Source organism: Falco peregrinus, chromosome 2 (assembly GCF_023634155.1).
Source record: "Falco peregrinus isolate bFalPer1 chromosome 2, bFalPer1.pri, whole genome shotgun sequence".
Taxonomy (NCBI): domain Eukaryota; kingdom Metazoa; phylum Chordata; class Aves; order Falconiformes; family Falconidae; genus Falco; species Falco peregrinus.
The window spans coordinates 110,268,639-110,294,456 of record NC_073722.1 but is presented as its reverse complement, the minus strand read 5'-3'; the positions used below and the strand labels follow the sequence as shown (position 1 = coordinate 110,294,456).

General features: G+C 44.0%; 1 protein-coding gene across 11 annotated transcripts in view; it reads left to right on the top strand.

Annotated features, from left to right (window-relative positions):
* BCAS3 (BCAS3 microtubule associated cell migration factor) overlaps positions 1-25,818 on the top strand; it is a 370,182-nt gene that overhangs the window by 285,927 nt on the left and 58,437 nt on the right. The window contains exon 24 of one of the 11 annotated variants that reach the window (XM_055797250.1): positions 15,699-15,844. The exons of the other annotated variants lie outside the window; for them this stretch is intronic. Coding sequence (XP_055653225.1) covers positions 15,699-15,829 — 131 coding nt within the window. The 3' untranslated portion in view covers positions 15,830-15,844. Of the gene's footprint in view, positions 1-15,698; positions 15,845-25,818 lie in introns of those variants that run through there. 11 annotated transcript variants of the gene reach the window in all.

The window sequence follows — 25,818 nt, the reverse complement described above, 5'->3', positions numbered from 1 at the left end:
TGCGCTCTTGGTTCCAGCCTGCCAAGTTTCCACTCCTTTTGTAGGCACATGCTCGTGCATGGGGATGGGAGGGAAAGGGTAGGATCTGCGGGCAGCCTGAGCACCCTTCCTTCCCCAGAAGCTTCATGCTGCTCTCACATGTGAGGAGAAGGATGAGGCCCCGTACTGCTGCTGGGTGTGCAGGTGGTGTGAGGCACAACCTGGCTGGTGTGATGTGATCCACTGCCTTCCTACTGCCCATAATGTTTCTTTTTCCATCTTCCTCAAGAGCTTGTGGCTGCCTCTGTGTTGTCTGCAGAGTGCAAATCGACTTCAAGAAAGCAGTACCTTAAAATAAGTTGTCGTTAGGCACCATTACAGAAGGTGAACGATGCTTCTAAACCATGCCTTGCGTGAAAATGAGTCTTCACTAAAGCTTTGAAACCCCTTTCGTACATGGGCTGTTCTGTAAGAGAACGGTTGGTTGTACAGGACGGCTGGGACCCAGCAGGGACGGATTGCTGCTTTTTCCTAAATGGGAAGAAAAGGACCATTGTGGCCTGTGTTTTCTAACCCAGTCATTCTGGGTGTTTGTGGAAGCCTATGGAAAACCTTTGTGATAAAATAACATCCTGTGATTATCTTTTCTTAAGTCCAAGCTAATTTTTGTTTTAAAGTATCACTGTCTAAATTACATCTGTTCATCAGATTAAACAAAAAGAATCTAAGGTAAAAATAAAATAAAGGATTGCCCTTTGCAATTCAGTCATTGCAAATGATTGCTTCTTAGAAGCAGAATAATGAACGTTTTGCAACACCCCCCACAGTAATAACCTCCAGAAACACCGAGTGCTCGGCCCCAGCAGCTCGTGTGAGCCGTGTGCCAGCCCAGCCTGGCTGCTCCGACCATGGGAGAAGTGCCCTGTAAGCAGAGCGCAACCTCCCCGCCTAGGAGCAGCTTTAGTCTCCCAAGTTCATCCCTGAGACAGCCACACAGAGCAATTGCAGCCTCACTGGTGGGAGGAGGGGTAAGGAATGAGCTCAATCACTCAAAGGAGGATTCGGCAAACTTGAAAATAATGCGTCTTGATTGCCAATATTTTGTATAGGTCACAATATGCCGGTTAATTAATGTTAAACCAGTATGTCAATACTTCCATTCCCTAGCCTTTTAAGGAAGACATAATTTAGCATGAATCCAAAAAACTGAAACATCCAGCACGTGTTTGTGCAGGGTTCAGTTTTCAAGGGCAGCTTGGTCTGGCCAGAAAGTTTCCGGTCCCAAGTGGTGGCAGCAGTAAGATGCGGTGGCTCTTTCAGAGGTGTGGGGAACTGCAGGGTGGTTCTGCACGTGTTCCACAGCTTCTCTGGGTGTTCCTCCAAACGGGAACATCACAGCCTGGTGACGCTGTGATGCATTTTAGCTTGATTTTCTTGTTCTTATATGGGGTCCTGCTATGCTGGGATTGCTAGGGTTCTGGGGAGAGAAGACAGCCTGTAGATGGTCTGTCTACCGTGTATGTGGAGGACGGGTTAATTAAAACCCATGGCATCTCAGGTGGCCTAAATTTGGTCTACGTGTTCATATAATTTCCATTGAAACCAATTAGGATTGTGTTCACACAAGCTGCCGATGCTACAGAGTTCCGTGAAGGCTGCAGGGCTGCTATAGCTTTGCGGGGTCTGTCCCTGCCCTTTAGGGTCTGTATACCTGCTCTTTATTTGCATCCTCAGTTTTCCTAAAAGTGCTCACTGCACCCAAGGCTTGGCTGTCAAATGTACAGTAAAAACACAGAACAAAAGGGCAGCTGCTCCTGTGAGGAACTTAGAGCCTAAATAAAGAGGAGACAGACTGTCAGGAGGTACAGACACGTACATTGACCCTACAGGGAAAAACATCGCCCGACTTTATAGGCACCTGGTTATAATCGCCATTGGTCTCGGTGGGGTCACCCGCATGGGCAAAGGTGACGGAGTGCCTAAGCATTACTTCAGTGGGGTCTTAAGTTTTATTCTTTGCACGTCTAATCCTCTTGACCCAATTGAATTCCTGGTGGCGAGGTGAATCTCCCAGTACTGAGTTCATATTAGAAGTGGGTTTTATTTTTTAGATTAGTAGCAGAGGCTTCTGTGATTTTACAGTGCAGAAGCAACTGGTCATTTCCCTAAGAAATGATGAATTTGAAATCCATTAAAAGCACATATTTGTGTCGTGTGACAAGAGCTTAATAGCTTCTTGCATTTGTGTTTGGAAACATATTCTTTGAACTTTAGTGTAACGTTGAGCCAGTATAAGGCAAACATTCTTCTCCAGTTGGTAATAGGCTGTCTGCTATCTGTAATTCAGTTATTTAGCTTTAAAATTAACTGTATATATCTGTAAGTTTTTAATTAAGACGTGTTTCTACTCAGAGCTTTTCAGAGCTTACTTAGATGAGCATCAAACACTCCACAGTTTTGGTCTTTACTTTCTGCCTATTAGCTTCTCGTCCTCTGCTTATAAATTTCTGATGACAGACATAAACATTTACCTCCATGGGCATGACTTAACTCTGAGATCACTTTGTTCTATAAATACAAATAAATAAAGCCCCCTTTAATGGGCGTGGGGGAAGCCGGCAGCGAAGTGGTTAAGGGTTTCTGCCGGCAGACTGGCCAGCAGGAGCTGGAGCGGGGGGACGCCAGCCTGTCTCTAAACTTTTTGGCCCTCCCTGAGTGCAGAGATGAAGGAAGAGCCCTCTATAAATCACTGGAGATTAGAGACCCTGTTCTTGCCGACTCTGCAGGGTTGCGCTGCTTAATGTCAAAGCCTCACGTATTACTTTAACAGCACTCCTTTTCTTTATTAAATCCACTTTGAAATAAAAAAATGATGATCTTTCCAGTGAGGGGGAGAAGGCCTAAAAGGATTTAGAAAATATCTGTTATGTTACATTACGGAGACTAATAACTGTACAGGGAGTAGGTAACATTTTTGCACCATTTCAGAAAGTAAAATGAATAGACTTTACAGAGTTTTCCTCCTTCAAAATATTTATTGCTGTTGATTTTGACTAACTTTTGCGGGCTTCTTAGTAAAGGTGGACTGAGTGTGAACGCTCACGGGGATTTCCTTCCAGGCTTGCAAAATTAAATTTGCATCTTCATTTTTGCACGTTCTGCAGCATCTGGTTTTAGATTACTTTTTTTTTTCAACTTTGGATTTCTTCTGGCTGAATTTTGTTCTGTCTTTATCTCCATCTGAGTATGATGAAGACATATTTTAAACAGCTGTATCTGTGTCAAATGTCAGTGTTTGCTCGTAGCCTCACTGTCTTGAGGACATACGGAGGCTGCTAGGCACTGCCTATTTATCTACTATTATGACCTGATTTTCTTCTGATTTGTAAAAGTCACATTAGGCAGGATATGATATTTTTTGAATGTGCAAAGTTAACGTGATTGTTTATGCATAAAGTACTGTTGTTTTTTCACACGTTAGTTACCTCATTTAATACATTGCATCCCAGCTAACAAATATTTGAAGCCAAAGGAATTGCACATATGTATATTTTCTGCACATAAGTGTTTCAGATCCTCCAGGTCATTTAGTATCCATTAGGATACTAAAGCTTCTTACTGTTTTCTCATTAATAGTCAAGTCTGTTACCACGACAAAAACAATTTCTGAGAGATGGGATTCTTTGAGAAACATCCCTGATGAAAGTCCTGGAAATCCTAACAGCAAATGTTGTCAAGTTAGATTTCAGCAAAGCGTTTCTTTTTAACTGTGCAGCATTATGTCCCAGGAATGTAGTTTTTCTTTGAGTCTCATGACTTTAAACACAACGTTGGCATGAAACCCATTAAGAAGAACAGATTTATAGGTTTTTGTTGATGGATTCTGTTCAAATGCAGTAGAATGGAAGGTGAAAATATTTTCAGTCTTTAAGCGTATGAAAAATAAACTGTGATTATTTTAATTCTGTACATTTGAAGTCATTTGCTTATTTGCAACCGTACTCGGGAGTGTTTTTCTACGCGTTCACAGTTCATTTATGGTACAGTTTTGAAGTTTGGAAATGGTTCACACCTATAAAATGTGGTTTTGCATTTGCCAGGGAAAATGAATATTGTTTTGCAATGTATCTTATCCAAAAGTTGACAAGTAACAGCTTTTTTGCTAGTTTATTCTGACAAACAGCTTGAAGGTATCACCTTTGTAGGCGGCTGCTGCAATGAATTGCAGATATTCATTTATAGCTGTTTGTACTCTGTGTGTTCTTTCATGTGTTCAGGAATATTGCCCAGTTCCAAAGTATGAGCTCTTAAAATAACTAGAAGTGGGGGTGGGGTCAAGATATTGTATAAACACAGCAAATTTCTGGGACTGGAGAGATGCAGATTTAAGAATACAGCCTCGGCGATTAACATTTCACAAGTGTACTTTTTAGCGGAGAAAAGAGCGGAGCAGGAGGTTATCACGAGGCCGTAAGCAGCGGTCCCGAAGCCGACTTTCAGACCGGCAGTTAGTGTTTTATTAGGAGAGAACAACTCTATAAAAGGAACAGGAGATTCAATCATAATATAGTGGGGTGACATGAAGGCAGCTGACAGCATGGCTTCAAAACCCATTTAAGATCCAAGAAAAGTTGCCACAAGTAATGTGCTGCAGCTGGGGAGATCGTTTTGGAAAAAGCAGAACCTGCCATAGCCCTGCGGATTTGCGTTCTGGAGCAGCCCCGTCGCCTCGCACGGAAAGGCTGGGCTGGGCGTTTGTTACCACACACAGTCAAAACTGGGAAAGATCACTCGCCCTGTGTGTTTGTGTGTGTTTTTCCTACTCTCTTCTGAAAGTGGTTTGGGGAGAAGTGGGAAGCAATGACCGGTTTGGTGGTTCGGGTTGGAAAGAGAGCGAATAAAGCATGCGCTGGGAAGTGCCGGAGCGTGTACTTCTGGAGGGGGTTTGCTGGTGTAAGCAAATGCTTCCAAGAAAGGCCATTTTGAAAAGGGAAAGTGCTCCAGTTAGGGAGTAAAAGAAGTAAAATGCAATTTCAAAGGAGAAAAGAAAAACGCAGTTTTCTTCCCCTTATTTCTTCCTGATACCTGGTGGTTTAATAAGTCACCGTTCCTTACACGAAGCAGCATTCAGCTTTGCTTGCTGGAATACCGGCTGGACCCCGGCGCTGCTGGCTGCATCTTTCTGCTCTTTCCCTTCGATACCCGTGACCATGAGCCAAGTCCTGAGAGGTGCAAAGCGCTTATAAATCTTAAGGCAAAGACTGGAACATTTAAAAATTGTAAACTTTTGTGTGCCAAAGCTGGTTTAGCTTGGGACTGCTTAAACCCAAGTAATTGGTGAATTGGAAGCATTTAGAAATGGGATACTGCGGCGTGTCTAGCTTAAGAATGTGTTTTTAGAAGCCTTGCTACTTCATTAGTTGAGGTAGACTGTTAAATTTGCATTCTTTAAACCAATCTGGGAGAAGCTTTAAGCCTGCTCTCATGTGAGGCAGGCACGCGGCAGTCTATATCCTCGCCATAATTGGGAAGTGATTGACAGCCGCCAGGATGGACTTCCAAAGGGCGGCAGTACCGGCGAGGGTGGCATCGCTGTTCAGAGAAAAGGTTGGCCAAATGCATACTCACCTGTGACCAAAACCAAAGTTAACGTATAGTTTGGCTGAAAGTAGTATGTCGTCTATGGAACAAAAGGTCACCTGCTCCCTGGTCGAAGGTAATGTTAATTTAGGAATAAACAACATTTTTTTTAATTCTTCTTACAGAGGTTGCTATCATCCAGAAATACACTGCGTGAAAAGGGGCTCAGGGAGGAGAAGAACAATTAAAACTAGTATCACTGGGATTTCTGAGTAATTACCAGGAATTTCTATACGTTCGCTTCTAAAGGGACAACAGAAATACCGTGTAAAGGAAATTTCAGAATTAGCATGCAGGTTTGCATCGCTTCCCAACAAGGGGAAGAAGTCGCCAGTACTGAAAAAATACCTCAAACAAGCAAATCTTTCTTTTTTAATTTATCTGTACTAGACGTAGAGGCAAAATAGTTAACAGTAAGTGTTTGGAATTCCTTTTTTTATTAAAAAATTCCATGCCGATTGTATTTTTTGAAAAAAAAAAACAGAAGCATAGGTAGAATTAGGAAATCTAGGCTGCCACTATTGGCCTCAGCATTGCATTAAATTGACTTCAAAATGGGCACCTGGTGGCACTGACACGGGTACACAGAAAACGAGCTCCGCTGTGGAGGAGGGGATCGTCTGTCCTTCGGCAGCTCCCTGCCACCTGGGCCATCTTCTATTCGTGCTGCCGGGCATTTTGCATGGTTTGGGCCTTTCCAACAGAGAGTGCAGTTGTGAGGATGACTTGATAAAAAAACAAAGGCTGCGGTGGTCTTGCTCCTTCTGCCCCTCGATTCCTTGGGTTTCCCTCCTTTTGAAATCCCTTAGTCTCTCTTTGGTGCTGCATCCCATGCAAAGGAGATTGAACAGGAATTCGACTGATGTAAGAAGCTAGTTTTTGCATGCCTGAAAGATTGGGGTGTGTTTGCCATTGTCATCTGTGTCCGTCCATCCCCCCCGTGGTGTCGTGCCCCCCCCCATATTTGTGGCTGGCAAGGGAACGTAAAATACAGTGTGCTGCTTTGGCTCCTAGGGGATACAGCGCTGCGGGGAGGGTGCGGTTATTAGCAAAGCAAGTATCTGTCCTGAAAACAAGATGGCTTAAAGATTATGTACTGATTTCACACTTACCATAGCATAGCATTACTGGTGCAGAAAATGATGGAGAATAAGCTGAACACTCATTTGCCCATAAACCTTCAGGGGGGTAATGTCCTAAAAAGCCACTGAAATTGGATATCTGGAAAATGAACTCATTTTTAAGTGGGTCACGACATCTGTGATTATCTTGTTGGGATTACTAGCGTGATCATGCTGTGGTATCATCGGCTGCTTCCTCTGGACTTCGCCCCTCTGTGCCGAGGTTGGCAGCGAGTCCGTGCAAATGGTCTGTGGCTTGACAAGCGCTGGTGGGTCTGGCCAGCACATACACAGCCTGCCTTCGTGGGTGGGTGGAAGAAGTATGGAAGGATGGCCTAGAAGTGCTGGATGCATCATCCCTGGTTGAAACACACCGGCTTTGATTTTAAATTAGGGATAAATTCTGACCTGTTGTCTTCCCCCTATTAAAATAATATGATGCTCTTCTACGCTTTTGTCTTCCTGCTTTCTAGGAGATAACTTAGATATTCCCAAGACTTGAAAACAATTTAGAAAATAGCAGGAGATTTATTTTAGAAACTGCTTGGAGCTTTGAGCTAAATTGTGTCGTGGACATGAACCTTCCTTCTCCGCCCCAGAAGTCCTGCTGAAGCAGGATCAGTGTATTTGGGTAGGGAATAGAGTATTTTCTCTACGAGTAGTACAGATAACAGGCCTAGTGGCAAAATTAAAAACAAACTCATAATCAAAAGTCCCCCAGATAACCACATCCACATTTCTTTGGAAGGCTTAATGTTGTCAGTCCAGTTCACAGTGATATTTATTTCAGACTTCTGCATCGTTCTAACTTAGCACTATCTTGCTTTTTCAAACAGGGGACGATTGCCTTTGTTCACTCCTCTTTCAGGGTTTGTCCTCTACATGTTGGCAAGGCTTCTGAGTCACCGCTGGCGAGCACTGTCACTTGGAAGACCCACAAATGGGTTGCTCTGTAGCTCGATATAGGCTGTGTCTTCTGTTGAGGTACCGTGATTTGTCGGTCAAAAGACCTTCTCTTTTTTAGGTCGCTTGGATCCTTCTTTCACCCGAACATCAGAGCTGTATCTCATTCCTCCTCTTGAAATCTCTTCGTGAATATGTCTTTGGGGCAAACTACAAAGGATTTTAGCCTCTTAGCGGTTCTTCTTACACAGCCTTCTAAAAATGGTGCCTCTCTCTAGTCCTCGAGGCACTTTAGGCTATACATGTGGTGACTTAATCCTTGGAAGATGTGGGAATCCTCAAAACTATGTGCTGGGATTTGGGGTGGAATCTCAATTTCCTTCCTCTCAGATAGAGCACCATAAGAAAGGGCTGCGGTGGTTGCAGGGACCATCTGTTAGAAACGAGCCGTGATAACCAGGACCTGGAGCCACCATCACACCCCCGGCCAGCCTCCTGGCCTTCCAGCAGAGAGCTGGAGTCTGCTCTTCTCCCTGGCTTCTGCCAGGAGCTGAGGTGGGATAGGGGAGAAATTAGTCTTGAACTCCCAAAACCTGTGAGATCACTGTTTTTTCACTCCCTAATAGTAAGAGCAGTTTTATGACAAAGAATCCTCTTTGCTGAAGCAACCTGTGGAAGAACCTGTGCTCCCGGAATGATTATCTTGAAAGGATTTAGAAATACAGTCGACCGAAGCTAGAAAAATGCAAAACACTCACTCAGGAAAAAAGCTGCCTTCTGTTAGACTAGTTCTGTAGAAAGAAGTAAAAAAAAAAAGGGGGAGACAAAAGCCAAAAATAGGGATCAGGCATTCCTCTTCTGCTTAACGCTTGGTGCGGCAGTTGGGCTGCCATCGCTGGAGCCCTCAGCCCCTTGCTGGGGGGTTGGCAGCGGGCAAATCATTACAGTTTGGAAAAATGAATCCTGGTTTTAACCATGTTGTTTTTCTCAGCAGCAGCGGTTGGGGTCACGGGCCCCCAAAGGTTATTTCCTGCCGCGGAGTCAACCAGCCAAACAACATTGTTCTTGGGGAGTGCCAACTCCAAACAACATTATGCCCCCAAGCGATTGTTTACCTAACACAGTTTTTGCTTTATTTTACTTTGCAGGCTACTTTGTTTCTGTTCAGGTTCTCACAAAAGGTAAGATAGGAAATGGTAAAATACAAAGTAGAGGACAAAGCAGTGCCAAGAAAAGATTGATGCTAGTTCAGACTTCAGGAAAAACATGATGTGTGCGAGGGTCTCGGAAACCTGCAAAGATTCAGGGTTCACGTATTGCAGTTTTGAATATAAGTGCTTCTAAGTGCGTAATTATTTTCATGCCTAAAACACAATGCAGGAAGCTGCAGAGAACTGAAATACATTGTGAGATTTATGAAGGAATGGCCCAAAGAGCTTTCATGTGTAGTTTATAAATGTCATCCACGTCTACATACACAGTGGGCTCGCTGGGTAACCCAGAAGGAGAGAGGGCTTGTCATGAAGCATGACAAAGCAATTATTGATCTCACTGAAAGGGGACGCAGTGCTAAAAAAGCACAGGGGACAACTGAGAGAAGGATGGGACGTGACAGGGAGATGGAAGGAGAGGCCAAGGACAGGTTACCAGAGGAGTGGGCCTGAATCCAAATACCCCAGATGCAAAATCCCTCCGTTTTGGTAAACTTGGATTAGCATTTAAGAACAAACAGAAGAACACAGCTGGCCTTCCAGCTCTATCATTGATTAAACAATATCTGAAAGTCTTTGAAGTCTGGAGAAGTTTGGGAAGCTCAGTCTTGCAGTTTATCTGGAAGGGTTGAAGTATACCTTCCTGGTTTTCTGTTCTAGCACCTCTGCAAAGGGCCTTTCTGTTGAGCTAAATATATAGAAAGGTGTAGGGAGAAACTGGGGGTTCGTGTGTGGAAAAGATCTATTTCAAGCAACCGTGTGGTGCTGGCGGCAGTTTCCAGATGCTGCACCCAGGGCCGCATGTCCTGTGTGGTGCACAGCTCCCGCTCAGCGCACAGCGTGCCTGCCGGCATCGCTTGCCTCTTCCCGCTCGGCATGTCGTGGGAGAGAATTGCTTCTGACTAGAAAATCACCTTTCCAAGCTTTTATTTGTATATAAACGCGGGGTTGTTTCAGTACTGGGGGGAGAGAGGGGGATATAAAACCTGGATTTGTAGCCTGTTATCGGTGTGCGTAATTAAAAATTCACAGATAGGAGGGAAGAAACGATGTCTAGGGGTCAGAAGGCAGAAGTGAGATGCAGAAGACTGGTTTTATTTGTGGTTGTTCCACTATTTGTCATGGTATAGATTTGAATTCACCCTTCCTTCTTACAAACTGAGAATAAGACTAATTCCATACAGTGTTTAAAAATGACCACACGGGAGGCAGTAGGTGTGAACTGTTACTTATTTAGAACTGGAAAAAATCGTAGGTGTTTATGAATGCCCAGAGGCCAGGATCCATCCCATATGGGTTTCAGCACATGAGAAAAGATGTTTGAATTGATTTCATCTTCTCCACTGACTTTTTAAGAAACTTAAAGGAACCGTGTCCGTAACTTAGTCGCCAGTTTTGTGCCTGGAGCAAGGCGGGATGAGTCTAAACCTCAGCTACTGACATATGTTTAAGTTTCCGTCTGGCTTTTCACACTGGGCTTTCTCACTGGCATGGGTTGGTTATTCTTTAGCTAGACATAGGAAGTCTTCATGCAATGAAATCTGATGCTCTCTTGATTCCACATAGCTAACAAATAGAAAAATTAGCCCACAAAATTGTAAATTTCAAACTGTATCAAGGATGAGAATTGCTCTGTTTTCATCTGGACTCCTCAAGCATTTTGTTCCATTCACTGTCATCCTCAAACCATGAGGACTTGACAATGAAGCTCCTGCCCTGTTTTAGGTACTAATGATCTTTCTGTTCTTCATGAGAAGCTATCGCTTTATGATTCAGTTTGAAGGACAATTGATAATCTCTGGAGGGCTCCTTTTGCCAGGATTGCCAATTTTTAGCCCAGTCCTGAGTGGTGTTTTGAATGCCCTTAACACTTCCTCTCAGTCATTAAGGTCTTCCTTTAATTCACCATTATTATTCTCTGCGGATTTGCTTACATAGAGGAGATTCTGTGGCTGTCAGGGTCCAGTGTGTTTGTGCAGTATCTGCCGTGAGGCAGCCAGGTAGAGGGGCGTTGTACCGCTGTTAGGAAGTTTTGGCATCGATGTGATGGAGGAGCTGAAAGCCCAGACCTTCGATGAGCTGCACGCTTAGGAAGCAGGAGTTTGGCTTGGCATTGGGAGCAGGGGTGTGAAACGCACTGGTTACTGACTGTGTCACCTCCGAGCAGCCAGTTCTCTCTGGGTAGCAGCGCTGGTGTAAATCACACTTTTACTAACTGGCTTGAGCCAAATCAAAAGACCTTTACGCAAGTACTGGGAATTTTGCTGGAGCAAAAAACCTTTGGATCTTCAGAGATGAGTGGGAGCTTTGCTAGCTCTGTTGTGCTTCAGGCAGCAAAATCCTGGGTGTAGTGAAATCACTGGCAACACCAGCGCTGCCTTCAGTGGAGGCAGGACTCCCTCCTCTGATTGAATGCTATAGGGTCATGGTGAGCATTTGGTCTGGGTTCCGAGGGAAAGTTTAAAAATGCTTAAGTCCTTAGGAAGAAAGATTATGTTTTCTTGTCTGTTGTTAGCAGTGGATGTTTCTTTTTTAGATTAGTTTACAGTGGTGTGTAATTCCAGTGTCCGAAATGCCAGCTCCCTCCAGTAGCTCGGCTGTTCTCTGCTTCTGGAGCACTTGGTTACAACTTGATGAAGGAGATCAACAGCTTCTGGCCTAAAGTTTGAGCAGTGACATTTCAGAGCCATTGTAACAGCTCTATAAACATGAATATCTTAAGCACCTTGAAGGAGATGCTCCCTACGCTGCAGCATTAGCTAGATACCTTTATTCACCATTGGTGTGAATCACTAGAAATGCTGCCTGTCTTGCACTGGTGAACATTTCCTTGCCTTTGCGTGTATCGATGTGCGTCGGACAAGTGCTGGAAGGAAAACATGTGTTGATAAATGTTGCTGTTGGAAATACAAACTGCTGCCTTTCCCAGATGAGTGACTGCCTACTGAGGGGTGGCTTTCTGGGGTGCAGTACCCTCCTCCTTACAAGTGAGCTCTGCTCCCCTTGCCCAGGGCGCTGCACGTCGGGTGAGCTGGGACGAGTCACCTCCCTCCTGCTGCTTCAGTTTCCCCCCGTTCAAAATGAGATTGTGGTCGCGTAACTTTCCTTCTTAACAGCCTTGGGATCTATGGATAAAAGCTGCTCTGCAGCCCCTGGAGTTTACCATCATCGTCAGATAATTTTATGTTTAATAGCTGACTCTTCACACAGTTCCAAATCTACAACAGCATCCCAAGATTTTGCAGTTGTCACTGAATTCTGTATGGCTAATCTGAACAGGATGTTATAAACCAACTGGATACCCCAGATGACTGTGTGCAGATGCTGTATAGAGACATCTTCCTTATCAGTTTTTTTAAAAAAAAAAAAAGTTACAAGTAAATTTTTTTAAGCCAGTACTTTCAGAAGCAATCTTAAACAGTTCTGACATTGAAGTAGTTGTCCTTTCTTTTTTAATGGAAGTAATAACCCACTTGTAGATAAGTATTTAGGATAAATTTAGTCTGCTTGCTTCAGGTAGACTTACATAGTGAGCTTTGTACCCTAAGTTCATGAAAATGGTTTATTTTGACTACTTAGCATAATAGAGTTTAGTAAAACCCTTTCATTACTGTAGCCACTGGTCTTAATATTTCAGCCCTCCCCTCTCTCCAAGGCAGGCTTCAGGGAACCCTGGTGTGACACACCAGTCCCTTCCCTCTTTCACTAGAGTGGGGTTGACTCCCACAGAATTTGAGCTCATTTGTCATATTCTGGTGCTGCATCTTCCCCGGCTGCTTTTCATGCCCTATTTTACTTCCATGTCGTTCTTCATTTGCATTCTCCTCCTCGGCATTTCTTACACTTGTGCAGGTATCTTCCCTTAGCTTTGCAGAAGAAGGTCTCTGACCACTTTGCAGCAGCACGCCGTCCATCCGCTCAGATCCTTTCTTTAACGTCTTCTGGGAAATTCTTCCTCCTTTGCTGTCATTAATATCTCTTCCACATCCTCCTGTATCATTTTTTCTGTGTCCTGTTCTCTCTTTTTCTGTCAGAGATTCTGCAAGGTAGGGAGTGTGTCTGGTCAGATTATTCTTTACCATATATACTTTAAATACGTCTTATGAAATACTGCTCATATTAGAACCTTGAGAAAGAGAATGTTGAGCCTTTATAAATATTCAGCAGAACACCTCTGGTGCTTTCTAACATCTCAATTCAAAGGGTACAAGAGGCAAAGAGACTAGCTCAGCGTCAGCTTAGCTGGCTGGTGGAGATCCTGGGTAAAGCCCGGGCTCCTGCATAGCCGTGTGGTCCGACAGCTACTCCTCTACATAAGGATAAATATTAGGAAAAAAGTACTGCTACTGTTTAGGGAATGAATTGAACTAGCAAGTTTGATTCTATTTCAGCTACGAGCCTCGTGTAACAGGTGGAGCTGAATCTGTATTTGGTTTTGGAAATGGTATATCCAGCTGTAGGTGTGTGCCTGTATATATGTATATTGTGTGCCTGCCTTTATCTCTTCATATGTGTGCAGTGTGTCTGTGTGCATATGCAGTGCAGTAAAATGCTAAAGTAACATGACCTGATTTTTATTTTGCATGAGTGTGCTATGAAGTCAGAACCCACTTGTGTTATACTATAGTAAAAGTGGTAATAAAAAGACCGGATTTTAGGCCCATAGCTAAACGGTTAGTTACACATGAACATGCACACGTATTTGAGAGCAAAGGATAGATATGTGGGAGATAAAAGAGAACAAATGGACAACTTCTAATTACATGTATTTTTAGTTCATCTGGTATCCAGATGATCATCCTTGATTCTGACGGTTTTGACAAATCAGTTTATTAGAACTGTAAATGTAACCCAGGACTGTGCAGTAGGCAAGGGAACACCGATTCTTTTTTTTTTTTTTTCCCCTCATATTATATTCAGTCATTTCATTATCGGAGGTAAATACTGCTTGTACTTAGAAACACAACAGCTGGTCTCATGTGAGAAGGCAATCCACAGATTAACTTGCCAAATGTATTACCAGTTCATTTCACTAGACTGAGAACCTAAGGGTATTTTAATAGTTTTGACCTTGATCAGACAAGAAAAAAAAAATGCCCTCATTCTCAAGTTGAACCTGCGACTTAAACACTGATCCGGTGTACTGCAGCGTAAAGTGCCCTGGCAGCCGCCCTGCGAGGCAGGCTGAGGACTGAGTGCTTTTTAAAATAAACAGGTCAAATAGTGTCAGAAGGTGTGCTCGGGATTCTCAGGTTTGCTCGGAGAAGAGAAGCATTGATTAATTCTTTTCCTGGTTTCAGAGCTGCTGGCATAGAGCAGCCATGTAAGGGCTGCTACTGTGCAAGTTTGCATTTGAACAAGGAGGAGGTTTTGGTCATATCTTCACATGTCTAATTTGGCTTGAATGTAGATTTTTACATTTCAGAAACAATTGTTTTTATTGGAAGTGAAAGGCCAGATGTGTGCAACCCCTTCACTGAGCCCAGAGCCATCCCCCTGCCATTTGCAGACCTTGCTCTCTGCAGGCTGGTAGCCCGCTCCACGCATGGTGCTGCCCGCTGGGGATGCAGAGTGCCCTGTGTGGAGAGCAGCTTCAGCGACCAGCGCTGGGCGGGGAGCTTTGGTGGAAATGAAATTGCAGTGGATCTCCCAGAAGAGACTGTCTTTTAACAGACTTTTTCCCTGTAACAGCCTTTGTTCCATGGGAGCCTTCCTCCAAGGAAGGCAGGGTGCTGGACCCTGCAGCCTCTCCTGACGGGTTGCTCTGTCACCTCCCTGGGGACTTGTCACGCCCAGATGTGCCCAGCATTGGAAACTGGGTGAGCTGAGGCTTGTTCGGCAGGAGAAACCGGCTTGATGGGGCTCCCAGGGGTCCCTGGGTTGAGGTCTCCAGTGCCTGTGCGTGACGTGGCGCGACTATCTGCTTTCCTTCAGGGAGAGTTATGAGCGCAAAGGATTTAAGGGTGGAACTTCTGAAAGCTCTTGACATTGGCCTAATTCAGTTTCCTTTGAAGTCGAGGGAGCTTTACCGTTCGTCTTGTTGGAAGCCAAGCGCGGCAGACACTGAGCACTTTCCAAGCACTGTCCTCAGCTCCTGGCGCAGAGAAAAAAGGGATTGAGCTTCCGTGTCCCGTTCAGAGCTGTGTGCTCTCATCCCAGGGGCCACCACTTCTCCCTTCCCAGTTCTGAGCCTCTCCTTTCCTCTTCTTTCTCCTCCCTTGCTTCTTTCTGCCTGCGGTGCCACAGCCAGGCACAAGTGCCAACAGATGAAGTGCCAAGAGCTGGAAGCCCCCAGCCAGTCCTGGGGGCTGAAGCCTCACCACGGGTTTGGCATCTAACCTGTGTGTTTCGTTTCTTAATCAGATCTTTTTCAAAGACTCATGGTCACTTACCGTTAATTCTCTGTAAGAACTCTTAGAAAGAATCTAGTTTTGAGATGTGGGGTGGCCAAAAACACTGCAACACTTTTTCCATAAACCCTACATCTTACTTCACAGTCCTGTGACTGCTTTTTAAAATAGCTTCTTCCTACATCTCCAAAATCCCTTCCCCTGCTCTGTGATCTTTGAAGTGAGATAAACCAGACAAATATCAGAATTATTTATATTTTTTTTACTTTTTATAACATTTACCAGATTAGCAAATAGGGATTTACTTTGTGCTTCCCTTCTACTGTGCTGTTTCTGTAAGAGATAAGTAAAACACTGTATTATATACAGCTCCCTCGTCTGCGAAGCATTGCGTCAAGCTATCGGTTCCTGCAAAGGAAGAACAGATCCTTGAACTTGAACCTCTGCAACAAAACTCCTTCCATTTGATCTCTAAACCTGTTTGTGCTTGCCAGATCTACAGATTACACCTTCAGATGACAACATCCGTAAAAATACACCGATTTCGCTTCAAGTAGCCAAGGCATTCTCTGCGTCCATGGCACACAACACGACTGCCGTGCTGGCTAGATCCTGCCATCATTGAGCCTACGAGTAGCCCTCAGTTTACTGAAAGTTCATTCAGTTGTAATTAAAGCATAGTTTAAAGGTACATCTTTCAGATTCTTTCGCTTAAACCTTGTGTTGGTTGCTCAGCTGTATTTCTGCTCTCAGCCTGTTCAGGAATCACTGGTCGGTATTTTGACCTGATCCTCCAGTTGTAGTGTGGATGAGATTTGCACTGGGGATCGAGAATGGGCAGCTGGAACAGGGAACTTGTGTGGTCCCTAGAGAAAATGGGTGTTGTCGTATTTTGCAGTTGGATTCAGTAAAAGTATGTTTTATTTTGGGGTTTTCTTTTGGGGAGGGGGGGAATAATTAGACCATGCAAAAAATGCTAAATTTCCCTTTAGTACTATTTCAAGTAAAAACAGAGGCTTTTTATTCCACTATTTCCTTGTGTTTAGAATAACTCCAAATCTGATTTTACTGAATGTTTGAGCTTTGTTTGATACTAAAAAGGCAAGAGTAGTTTCCTTACCGCTTTATTCTCCAACTGTGTTTACTTTTTCATAGTAACACAAATCTGTATCTCTGAAGAATTTCAGGGTGATTTAAGCATCCGCTAATATCTACTTCAACATGTTTTTACTAGTTTTGACATGTAATTTCCTGAACACACTGACACTTCCCACCCTCATATTCTTAAGGCAAACTTTGTTCCACCAACACCAATTTTTTTACTTGTTCACCAAAATTTCCTCTTTGATTCTGCTAGTTGGCGATGAAAAAAAGTTGAGTTGCCATTATCAGCTCAGATCAGTAAATCTGAAGGAGAGGAAAAGAGGAAACCTCAACTCAGGGGAGTCCCAGTCAGCAAACATTTACTGATAAAGAAAACACTCGTATATCTGACGCGTCATCAGCTCCCAGTGTTTGCTTACACCCCAAGTGCTTGTTGCTACAAGGAGAAACTGAACTGCTACCAGAGCTGGGTTTCCGCAGCTCCTCCGAGAGCTTTGGTTATGGACCACCACGCAAAGAACAGTCGAAACTGCTGTTTTCAAGGAATCTGCCTCAAAAGTTGGGTGACTTTAAGAGATGCTTTCAGAAAACACACACACACACACACAGTTGCACTCAGTTGATGGTTGGAAGGGAAGAGCGCTTGCTCTGGTAGCCAGGCATTGGGTGAGCTTTGCTATCGTGCTGGGTGAGATACAGAAACATCACTTCATAGTTGCTGTGGTTCATGGTTTTGTGGCCCTGATACTACAGTTAGATCGGTATTTATTGTTGTCACTGGAATTTGATTGTTATTTTTTGAAAAAAAAATCTGAAGATAAAACGATACTGGGGAGTAATGCAGGCGGAGAATTAACCTCATAGTGAGGGAGTCATCCAGTAATGCTTTTCGGTTAGCCCTGTGTCCTGGTTCTATTTCAGATAAGCTCTTAGTCTCATGAGCCGGAAAATCTTGAAACAAATACAGCAGGTTTGGTTGTGGTATCTCCACTGAGGAACGTTATCCACACAAGAAGTCCTAAGGGGATGCACAAAGTTGCTGGAGTGCTTTGGGGCTGGATTTAAATGTATTTGCACTGCAGGTATCTGGAAAGAAATGAAAACTTTGTTTATTTTGCAGTGTGTTACTTTCTTTAATTATTCAGTAGACCTCTGGCAACTGCCTGATTTATCTGCTCTTTGTCTTGCTGCTGCAGCATTGGATTTGAAGTGTGATCAATCAGTTGTTGGAGTGACACCTATGCAGATTAATTCCTTTTCCCACAAGGATGTCCATTCAATCAGCCATGTAGTGTCATGCGAATACGGTTCCTCTTTCTTGTTAATGCCTTTAAAGACCGTGGTAAATATATATAGGTTGGTGTCTGTGTGGAGGGGACCTTTGCAACAGAGTTTAAACCCATCTCAGTATCTCTTGGGACTGAATGATGTTTAATGCTGTTACTTTAGAGAGCCTGAGCATGTCATAGCAACTTTACAAATAATGTTATACCCTAAGTAGGGATTTGAGCTATAAATCTATTCTATACAACATGAAGAAGCACTTAGACAAGGCAGCTGGCTTAAGCGCCATGCTAGGAAGCACAAGGTTTGCAAACAGTTATTTGAAGTGAAGACTAGCACGGCTATGAATCTTAGCAGAGTGCTCTGGAGGGTTTGCCTACCTCAGTTTCCCTCATTTTAATTAGATTTTGTAGTTTACAGCAGAGTAGGGCTTCGCAGTACAAACTGGGTGAAAAGTTGAGATCTTCCCTTGGAAGACTGGAGGCCTTCAATACACTGATATCCCTAATGTTTGCTCATTATTTTTGCAGGCAAATAGAGATTTAGTTTTGTTTATCTGTGGGATTAGTTGTTGGGATTGGCTTTGAAGCTCCAAGGATTATATTATGATGTTTGTGCACAACTCTTTAGGAAATCTTTGCATTCCTGCAAGTATTATAAGCAGCACTCATCCGTATGGCAGAAATAGCAAAACGGGAGCCGTGCAAGTGGCAGCCGAAGCAGCCTGAATCCCACCGCAGGCTGCAGCAGGGTAGAACGAGCTGCTCTCCCTCCCTGGAGGTGCGGGATCAGCACCCGATCTGCCACATCATTCCATGTCAGGTCAGCCCCCCCAGCTCAGCAGCCAGGGTGCCCGGCGCCTGGCCAGGAGGACCATGTTGGCTATATGGCCCCATCCAAGCAAGGGTGAGACCACCAACAAGTTCCTTGTAGGCCACGGTAGTCCCAGGTGGTAGCCACTTTCCATCCTGACAAACTGGGCTGGATTTATACCAGTGATTTAGAGCTGAAGGTCTCTCAGCTATTCCCGTGAGCCCCCGAGTACTCGGGGCACACCTCATTAGTTTGATGGGCGAGAGTGAGTTTTGCTTCTCAAAGTTCGCCCTTCTCGTCTGTTTCACTTTCTCCAAGGACTCCTGGTAAATCTCCATCTCATTTGAGATGAGGCTGTTAATTGAAAAAGGGGTCATTTCAATTTTTAAAGTCTGTTTTGTGCTCGGCCGCTGGACGGTGTTGAAACTGGTTGAAAAGATGTTTCTGATGGGGGCTGCAGTGGGGGCTCTCGGCTGTGGGCGCTGCCCCGGCGGCTCCGGTGGCTCGGGCTGGGAGCGTGTGGCACACCACTGTAAGGAGCCCGGTGGGGATGTGCCGGCAGCTTTCCTGGTGGGGTGGTGTGATGCACAGGGCATCGTGGCCCGGGCATTTGTCAGTAATTTCAGTGGGTGGGCTGCGTGGGCAGAGGCTGTCTTGCTCTTGCTTCAACTGAGTTTTACCACTGGATGCAAATATACTGACGGTAAATTAAAGTAATGATCACGTCCTGTCTGAATTTCTGTTTCTGGTGGTACGATTTCTATTTCTGGTGTACTCCGAGGAGGGGCTCTTTCCTAGAGGCATGAGTGTCTTCCTGAGCACGACTTGGTGAAGCACTGAGCAAAGTTCCCCAGGTAGAGCAGCCCTTCGCACGGTGAAGCCGGAGCTGTTTGAGCTGTACTCCCTGTGATCAAAATCAGGGTCAGAACCTAAAATGGCTTTGTAGATATTGAGAGCTGCGCGCTTTAACCACCTGTTTTGGGAGTTAATGCAGCAACAAAAAAATGTAAAGCAGAAATAAGGATATCTACTTGATAATAATACAAAAAAGCCTATCTGCTTTTTAACATTTTAATGGGGGGGGGGTGTTTAAGTTCAGCAGTTTATTAACCAGTAACGACCTAATGGGTTCCTTTTTTCCACACACACCCCTTATTATCTTCATTTTTGCATTTTAGTGTTTATTCCTTTTTCCTTATTTGGCTTAGAGCATCTCATTTTTTCTATCCTTTCCTCTAGGAATAATGAAAACCAAAAATACCACACAGTAATGAGAAACAATAGTGTACAAAGATTAACGTCACAAACCCATCACTGACCTCAATAACATTTCACAACATTTAGTTTTCATTACAGTGAAATGTTACTGCATACTTTTTACATGAACTTCTGAAGAAAAATATATGATAGGGCTTTCCAAAAATACACATATGTTGGGTAATAAGACTTTTAAATCAAGAGTTTTACACATACACTGATCACATTTGATGAATCAGATGTATGGTATTAATTACTCTGAACACACAGCAAACTGTCTTAAGCGTTTAGAAAACAAAGATTTTCTGCTTTGCTGATACAGACACGTGTCATACATTCTTCAAAAGGTGCATTCTGACTTTTAGTGCTATTTGCTCCCTTTGGATGATGAAAGAACATTCAATTTTTAAATTGTATCTGTAAAAAGTATTGCTTGGCATAGAGTTTAGGAAAGAACATTTAGAACAGGTTGATCTGTAACACCACGAGCAGTCTGTTTTCTATCAATGATTCCTAGCCAGCTTATTAAACAGATTTATACAATGAAAGAATCTAATAACAAAAACATTCACCTCCTTTATTACTTGGCATTATTTATGGCTCTTACTTTTTTTTAGCTACCTTTTTATATATCGGAATCTGCCAACATTGTATTTATAAAGTTTATGTACTAGCAGCGTTTGTTGGGCAGGGATTTGGGTTATTTTATGTTTCTTTCCTTCTACACTTATTATTACTAAATCTATATACAAATGCTTGTAAAGATTTAAAAAAGACCAACACAACACCCACCCACCCCCAAATCTGGAGAAATGGAATGTTTAAAAAATTACTTCTGGTGCAGTGGAATTTTTTACATACTTACATTTTAGATATTCTCTCAATAATAATGAAAAATAACGGTGCTTACGACAGAGCCTGTTCCGAGGCTGAATGTGTCCTCCAGAACCTTCCGTGTTGAATCATAGATCAGGAAGTGTTTACACACCACGAAATCAAAAGTTCCCCCTCTGACTATCAATTCACATCTCTAAATATCTATAATTACTACCCAAAGCACAACTTTGTCCCCAAGAGCTGCTTCCTTCCTTCCCTCCCTCCCTCCCTCCCTCCGTCCGCCCGCCGGCCCATCCGCAGCGGTGGTGCCACAATGGTGCGTTTGTCAGCGTTAATGGGGCCATTGAGCTCCTGCCGCTGGGCCCGGTGCAGCCCTGGGCTTGTGCGTTGGCTGCAGGCTGGGCCTGGCACAGGCGTTCCTGGGCCACTGAGATACAGGCTCCCTTCCCTACGGATGGTTCCTTCCTGGAAAGCCAGATCTGCAGCTTCACGAGGGGCCAGGGCAGCTCGGGGGCTGCTCAGGGACGCGGCAGCCTGGCATTAGAACGTCTTTGTTCTTCTGGCGGGCTGCTGCTCGCTTTGACGCTCCTGTGCATGCCCCAGACAACCCTTTTGTTGAAGTCAGAGGTGCCTTGAGATGCCTTCTGGGTGTTCAGAGAGAGAAATGGAGGATTGTATTTGAAGCGGGGGCTGGAAGTCCCACAGCAGCGCCGGGACCCCGGGTCCCCACGGGCAAACCGCCAGTGTGGGTGGCTTGCCCAGCCTGCAGCACCCGGCTGGGGGGAGCAGTTCAACCCAGGGGGTGCGTGCAGCAGGCGCAGGGAGCCCCTGGGTTCCCCATGAAACAACAACAGTAAACTGTTCAAATAAATAAGAAGTGAGCCATAAGGATGGGGAAGTTGTGTATTGAATTCTCTCAATTGAAAATGGATCATCCGCGCTTCCCACGGGGCAGTCTGCTGGGGGGCAGCTGGGGCGGGCGAGCTTTTTTTCCGCCCCAGCACCTGAAGTTTTGTGGGTTTATAAATGCTGGGTCCAGGAACAGACACCCTGGTACCGGCTCTCCGTTTGCTTTTGTCTCCCCCTCCCAGACACGTTCCTCCCAAATGCCCATGCTCCAGCTATTTCAGAAGAAAACCTTTATTTTTTTTTCCACTGAGGTTAACCGAGCCTCCTCCTGTTTTGCTGTGTTCAGCACTTAAGGCCAAAGTTTACAAGAAAAGTAATTACAGTCTTACTTTTAATTGTAATTAACTATGAGTAAAGAATCAAAATAATCCAGCTACTCTTTTGCTGAACCAGAGCATTATATATAATGTGACAAAGAAAATGGCTTGCCCTTCAGCCATTAATTTTAGCAGCTTTGTTATTCCTAAATTACACAAACCTCTGGTGTCAGAGGGGAAGGAATATGAATCAGCTCAGATATTTCTTTGGAATACGTGGCCCGTAGTTGTGTCAGAATGTGCAATGCTTTTGAAGCACTTCAGACTATGATAAATTAGAAACACATAATTAAGAAAATCGAGAACTCCAAATAAAGAGGTCATGAGTGAAAAATGCTGGTAATGAATTACAAGTGTCTGTGGGTTCATAAGATCCATATCTGAGCTCAGTCGTTTGAAGGGCGCCTTTGCCTTTTAGTGCAGAAGGCGTTGGAGAAGTGTGAGCGTGGCGAGGGAGCTGAGTACGGCGCTGGTTTCGGGGGTCGCGCTGCTGCAAGGAGACGTTATTTGCCTGTAAACAGTAGGAGAGATGTACGTATGTATATGTAGATGCACATTCAACGTGAGATGAAGATGGGAAACATTTTAGCTCTTATTCCTAACCGTAGTCATTGATTATGACCCAGGATCAAATTCTGAATGTTTGCCCCTAACTGTGACAAATGCTGCTCTTTCTGAACTCTTTATTTAACTGGAATTGAACTCTTGTTTTCTTACCTGACATTTGCCTATACTGTGGTCACTTTTCTTGTGTAAGTGATAGACGGCCAGTCCCAAGAGAACCGAGGAAGCATGAGGATCAATGGCACCACTGGTGACAGAGAAGGAAGTTGAACCAATTCTTGAAAATGCAGCAAAATGTCAGATATCCGTGTTTAAAACCCCTACCAAGGCAGATTTTACTTGTGCTGCTGGCAGTTACACAGCCAAAAATCCAAGCTGACATGGACCTTGGCAGCATTATTAGGGGGATCTTCATTTAAAGATGAACTATTCTTGAACAATTTCTCCACTGTATCTGACACAAACAGGCTTTTCTTCAACACCAGACGTGCACGTCGTCTTGCTCCATTTTTTTCTTGAACAAACATATGTATTGTGGCCAATGCAAGGAAAATCCCACTCGCTATTTATGTTTGAGTTCCCTGTGTCCCATTAACAATATCCCAGTGTACTCGTGGCAGTATAGCATCTTGATCCAGATCCAGCACTGTTTTCCTGGATTCCCCTTTGGACACTTAAGTGCCAAAAGCAATTGGTCTTACTTAGTGACCTTCCATCCCAGAGGCTCTATTTTTTGGGCACTGAAATGGTTTCCTGTCCCTTTTTACAATTTTGGCTGAGCAGAGAGCACCTCTTATGTGATTCTGAACTAAGAATATTTATCAGGACTAGCACCAAGGCTTGGGATGTTCAGAACTTTGTTACGCTGAAGGATTTTATCTGCTGTCCTGTGATGCTTCTACACTTATGGGAAGTCTCGTTTTGGGGATGCTACTGGCCACACGCAAAGAATTACTGTTCATACACTGCTTGAATATACTTGACACAGCATATAGTTCTTCAAAGGCAAAAGCTTTCTGTAGGGAAAGGCCCCTGCTGCTGGCAAGTTTCCTTCGAGGCTGCTCTCCTTTGTTGCAATATATAGAGGCAGAAACAAATACATTGGGGGTTGGTATGTATTTTGCTATATATGTTTGGTATATGTAGTGTGGGTGCATGCATAATAGGTTTAAATGCTGGTGAGTGGTTTGTTGAGTGATTTTCGTCAGTAATAACACGGAAAAATTACAGAATAGCAACTGTTGATCCCACGGGCAGGCTTGGAGGTGAGCGAAACCGAAGCTGTAGCACTGCCCTCTCCCTGTTCACAGGGCTGTCACAGCCTGTCCCCTCACGTCGCAGCTGTATTTGGCCTGGTGTAACGCCTTCAAAAACAAACCAGTGATTTGACTGAAGAGGTTTTGGAAAACAGCAAACCAGGAGGAGAGATGGCACTTGCACCTGAGCACAAAGTCTAACAATTGGGCACTGCCGGTTAGAATCGCCTGCGTTCTTTTTAATGTATTTTGATATGTTAGATCACTGGATAGCCTATAGCTAATGCGTAAAAAAAGTAGTGTAATGAAATGGTTTTCCTTGCTGTATCCATTCAGCCTCTGTTGACGTTTGGCAGCCGAAGCCCTGAATGAAAGGCTAAGCTTTCTCGCCGGCTAGCATCGGATTCCTTGTGGTTACTTTTTGTTTTTGTGGACACAGAGATTTAGATGTCTGCAGTCCCTTGAAAACCAGCAAGATGTCTGTGAGCTGGCTGGTTTCGATTCATTCTGACACCGCGAAACATGCCCCTTCGTTTCACCTCTTTGTCAGCAGCAGAAGAGCTTGGACGCTCTGCAGAAGATTTGATGACACGGTCAAAATGTTTTCACTTGAATGCAACCCGGTGGCGACCTCACAATAAAGGCAATGGGAAGGAGCCATGCAAAGATCAGACGCTAATAAAGCCAGCAGTTAACCTCTCCAGCCTGACTTTAAGGTCCTCTCTGCCCAAGAATGTGTAGCTATATTTTAGCACCTAATGCCAAGAGATCTGCAACTAAGACCTTTCTTGGTTAATGTTTCCCAGTTTCTCTCTTTCAGCTTTTCCCCCTTCTTTTCCTTTTTTTTTTTTTTTAATTCTTCTCCTTTTTTTTTCTTCTTTACCTGTTTTCTCCTTTCTTTTCCTTACTTTTTTTAATATTTTTTTCTTATAAAGGATGGTTAGGTGTACTCCTTTTTGATATAAATAAATACCGTCTTTGTACCAATTTTTTAAAAATTAATGTTATGGGCTGTCATTGCATGACATTTATTTTATTGTATGTTAATGCAGATTTATTTGGGGATGGACTCTGACTGTTTTTGTTAGCTTAGCTTTGGAAAGCTGGATTTAAAAGCTACCCTCAGCTCAGTAAGTTTTCTGTCCTGTCAATGTCAGCCATTGATTTATCCAAAAAGTCATATTGTTTACAACGGAGACATTAAATCATAAAACAACTTTCATTGTATCCTGTGCTCAGATAGGCAAAAACATTTCCTAACTGTTAAACCAGCTGGTCTAATCTTTAATGACTTTGGTTCAGTGGCCAAATCTACTTCTTTGTGCTGTTATAATGCAACATTAGATTAGTTACTGTCTCTGCAATTGCTGTCAGTCAGGCTCTGTTTATGAAGGATCAGGGTATTTTTCATAAATCATTTTTTTCTTCTTTTACTGTTTAAAGGATAATAGTACTGTAGCTTTGCAATTGTTTTATGAGGCAGTAATCTTGTTCCGATGAGGATAAACCATGAGGCCAAAGGCAGCGCTTATCTCCGGAGAAGCCAGTTATTGCTGAGGAAATCACTCCCAAACACAAATTATCACCATCACAGCGCAGGTTTCACCCCTTGGAAATACCAGCGACAAGATTTGGCGTCAAAAATAGTCCATCAAGTTGGGCCCGTTGAACCAAAATGCAATATTTGTGGGATTCCTTTGCAATTAGTTCAGAGGCTTCTGAAAGAGGTTTGCTTGGTGGAAGGCCAGCATCCCCCGAGCCCACGGAGCCGCGCACGTGCCCGTGGCATGGGAGAGCCGGCTGGGCTCATGGAGCCACTGCAGCCTTCGGCTCGGCAAAGCCGCGTCATGCCCATGCCAACGAGAATGACCCGTTCTCAGAAATCCAGACGGAGAATTTCTGCTTCGCTCTTAGCTCCTTCACTGTGTCTCTAATTCAGGCTGTGAGAGAAGGGTTTTTCCAGCTGTGCTCCAAGGCTGACACAGTGCTGTACCCGGAGCATCAGCACCTTGGCAGCTCATTGCCTTTAGCTATACATTAAAAACATTTTTAGGCCTTTCTGCATTTAAAAGCAACCAGAGGAAAGCAGCTCGCAGCAGCGATGGTGGCACTGAGTCCATGTATTGCAAAACGTGAGTGGTCCCGGGCGCGCTTCCCGCGGCGCACACGCTGGCTTGGAAGTAACGTAGCACCCAACCGGCAAACTGCTAAACGTCCTGCATTGATGCACTCTGTCCTTAAGAGGTTTATTCAATTAACAGTTTAAACTTTCA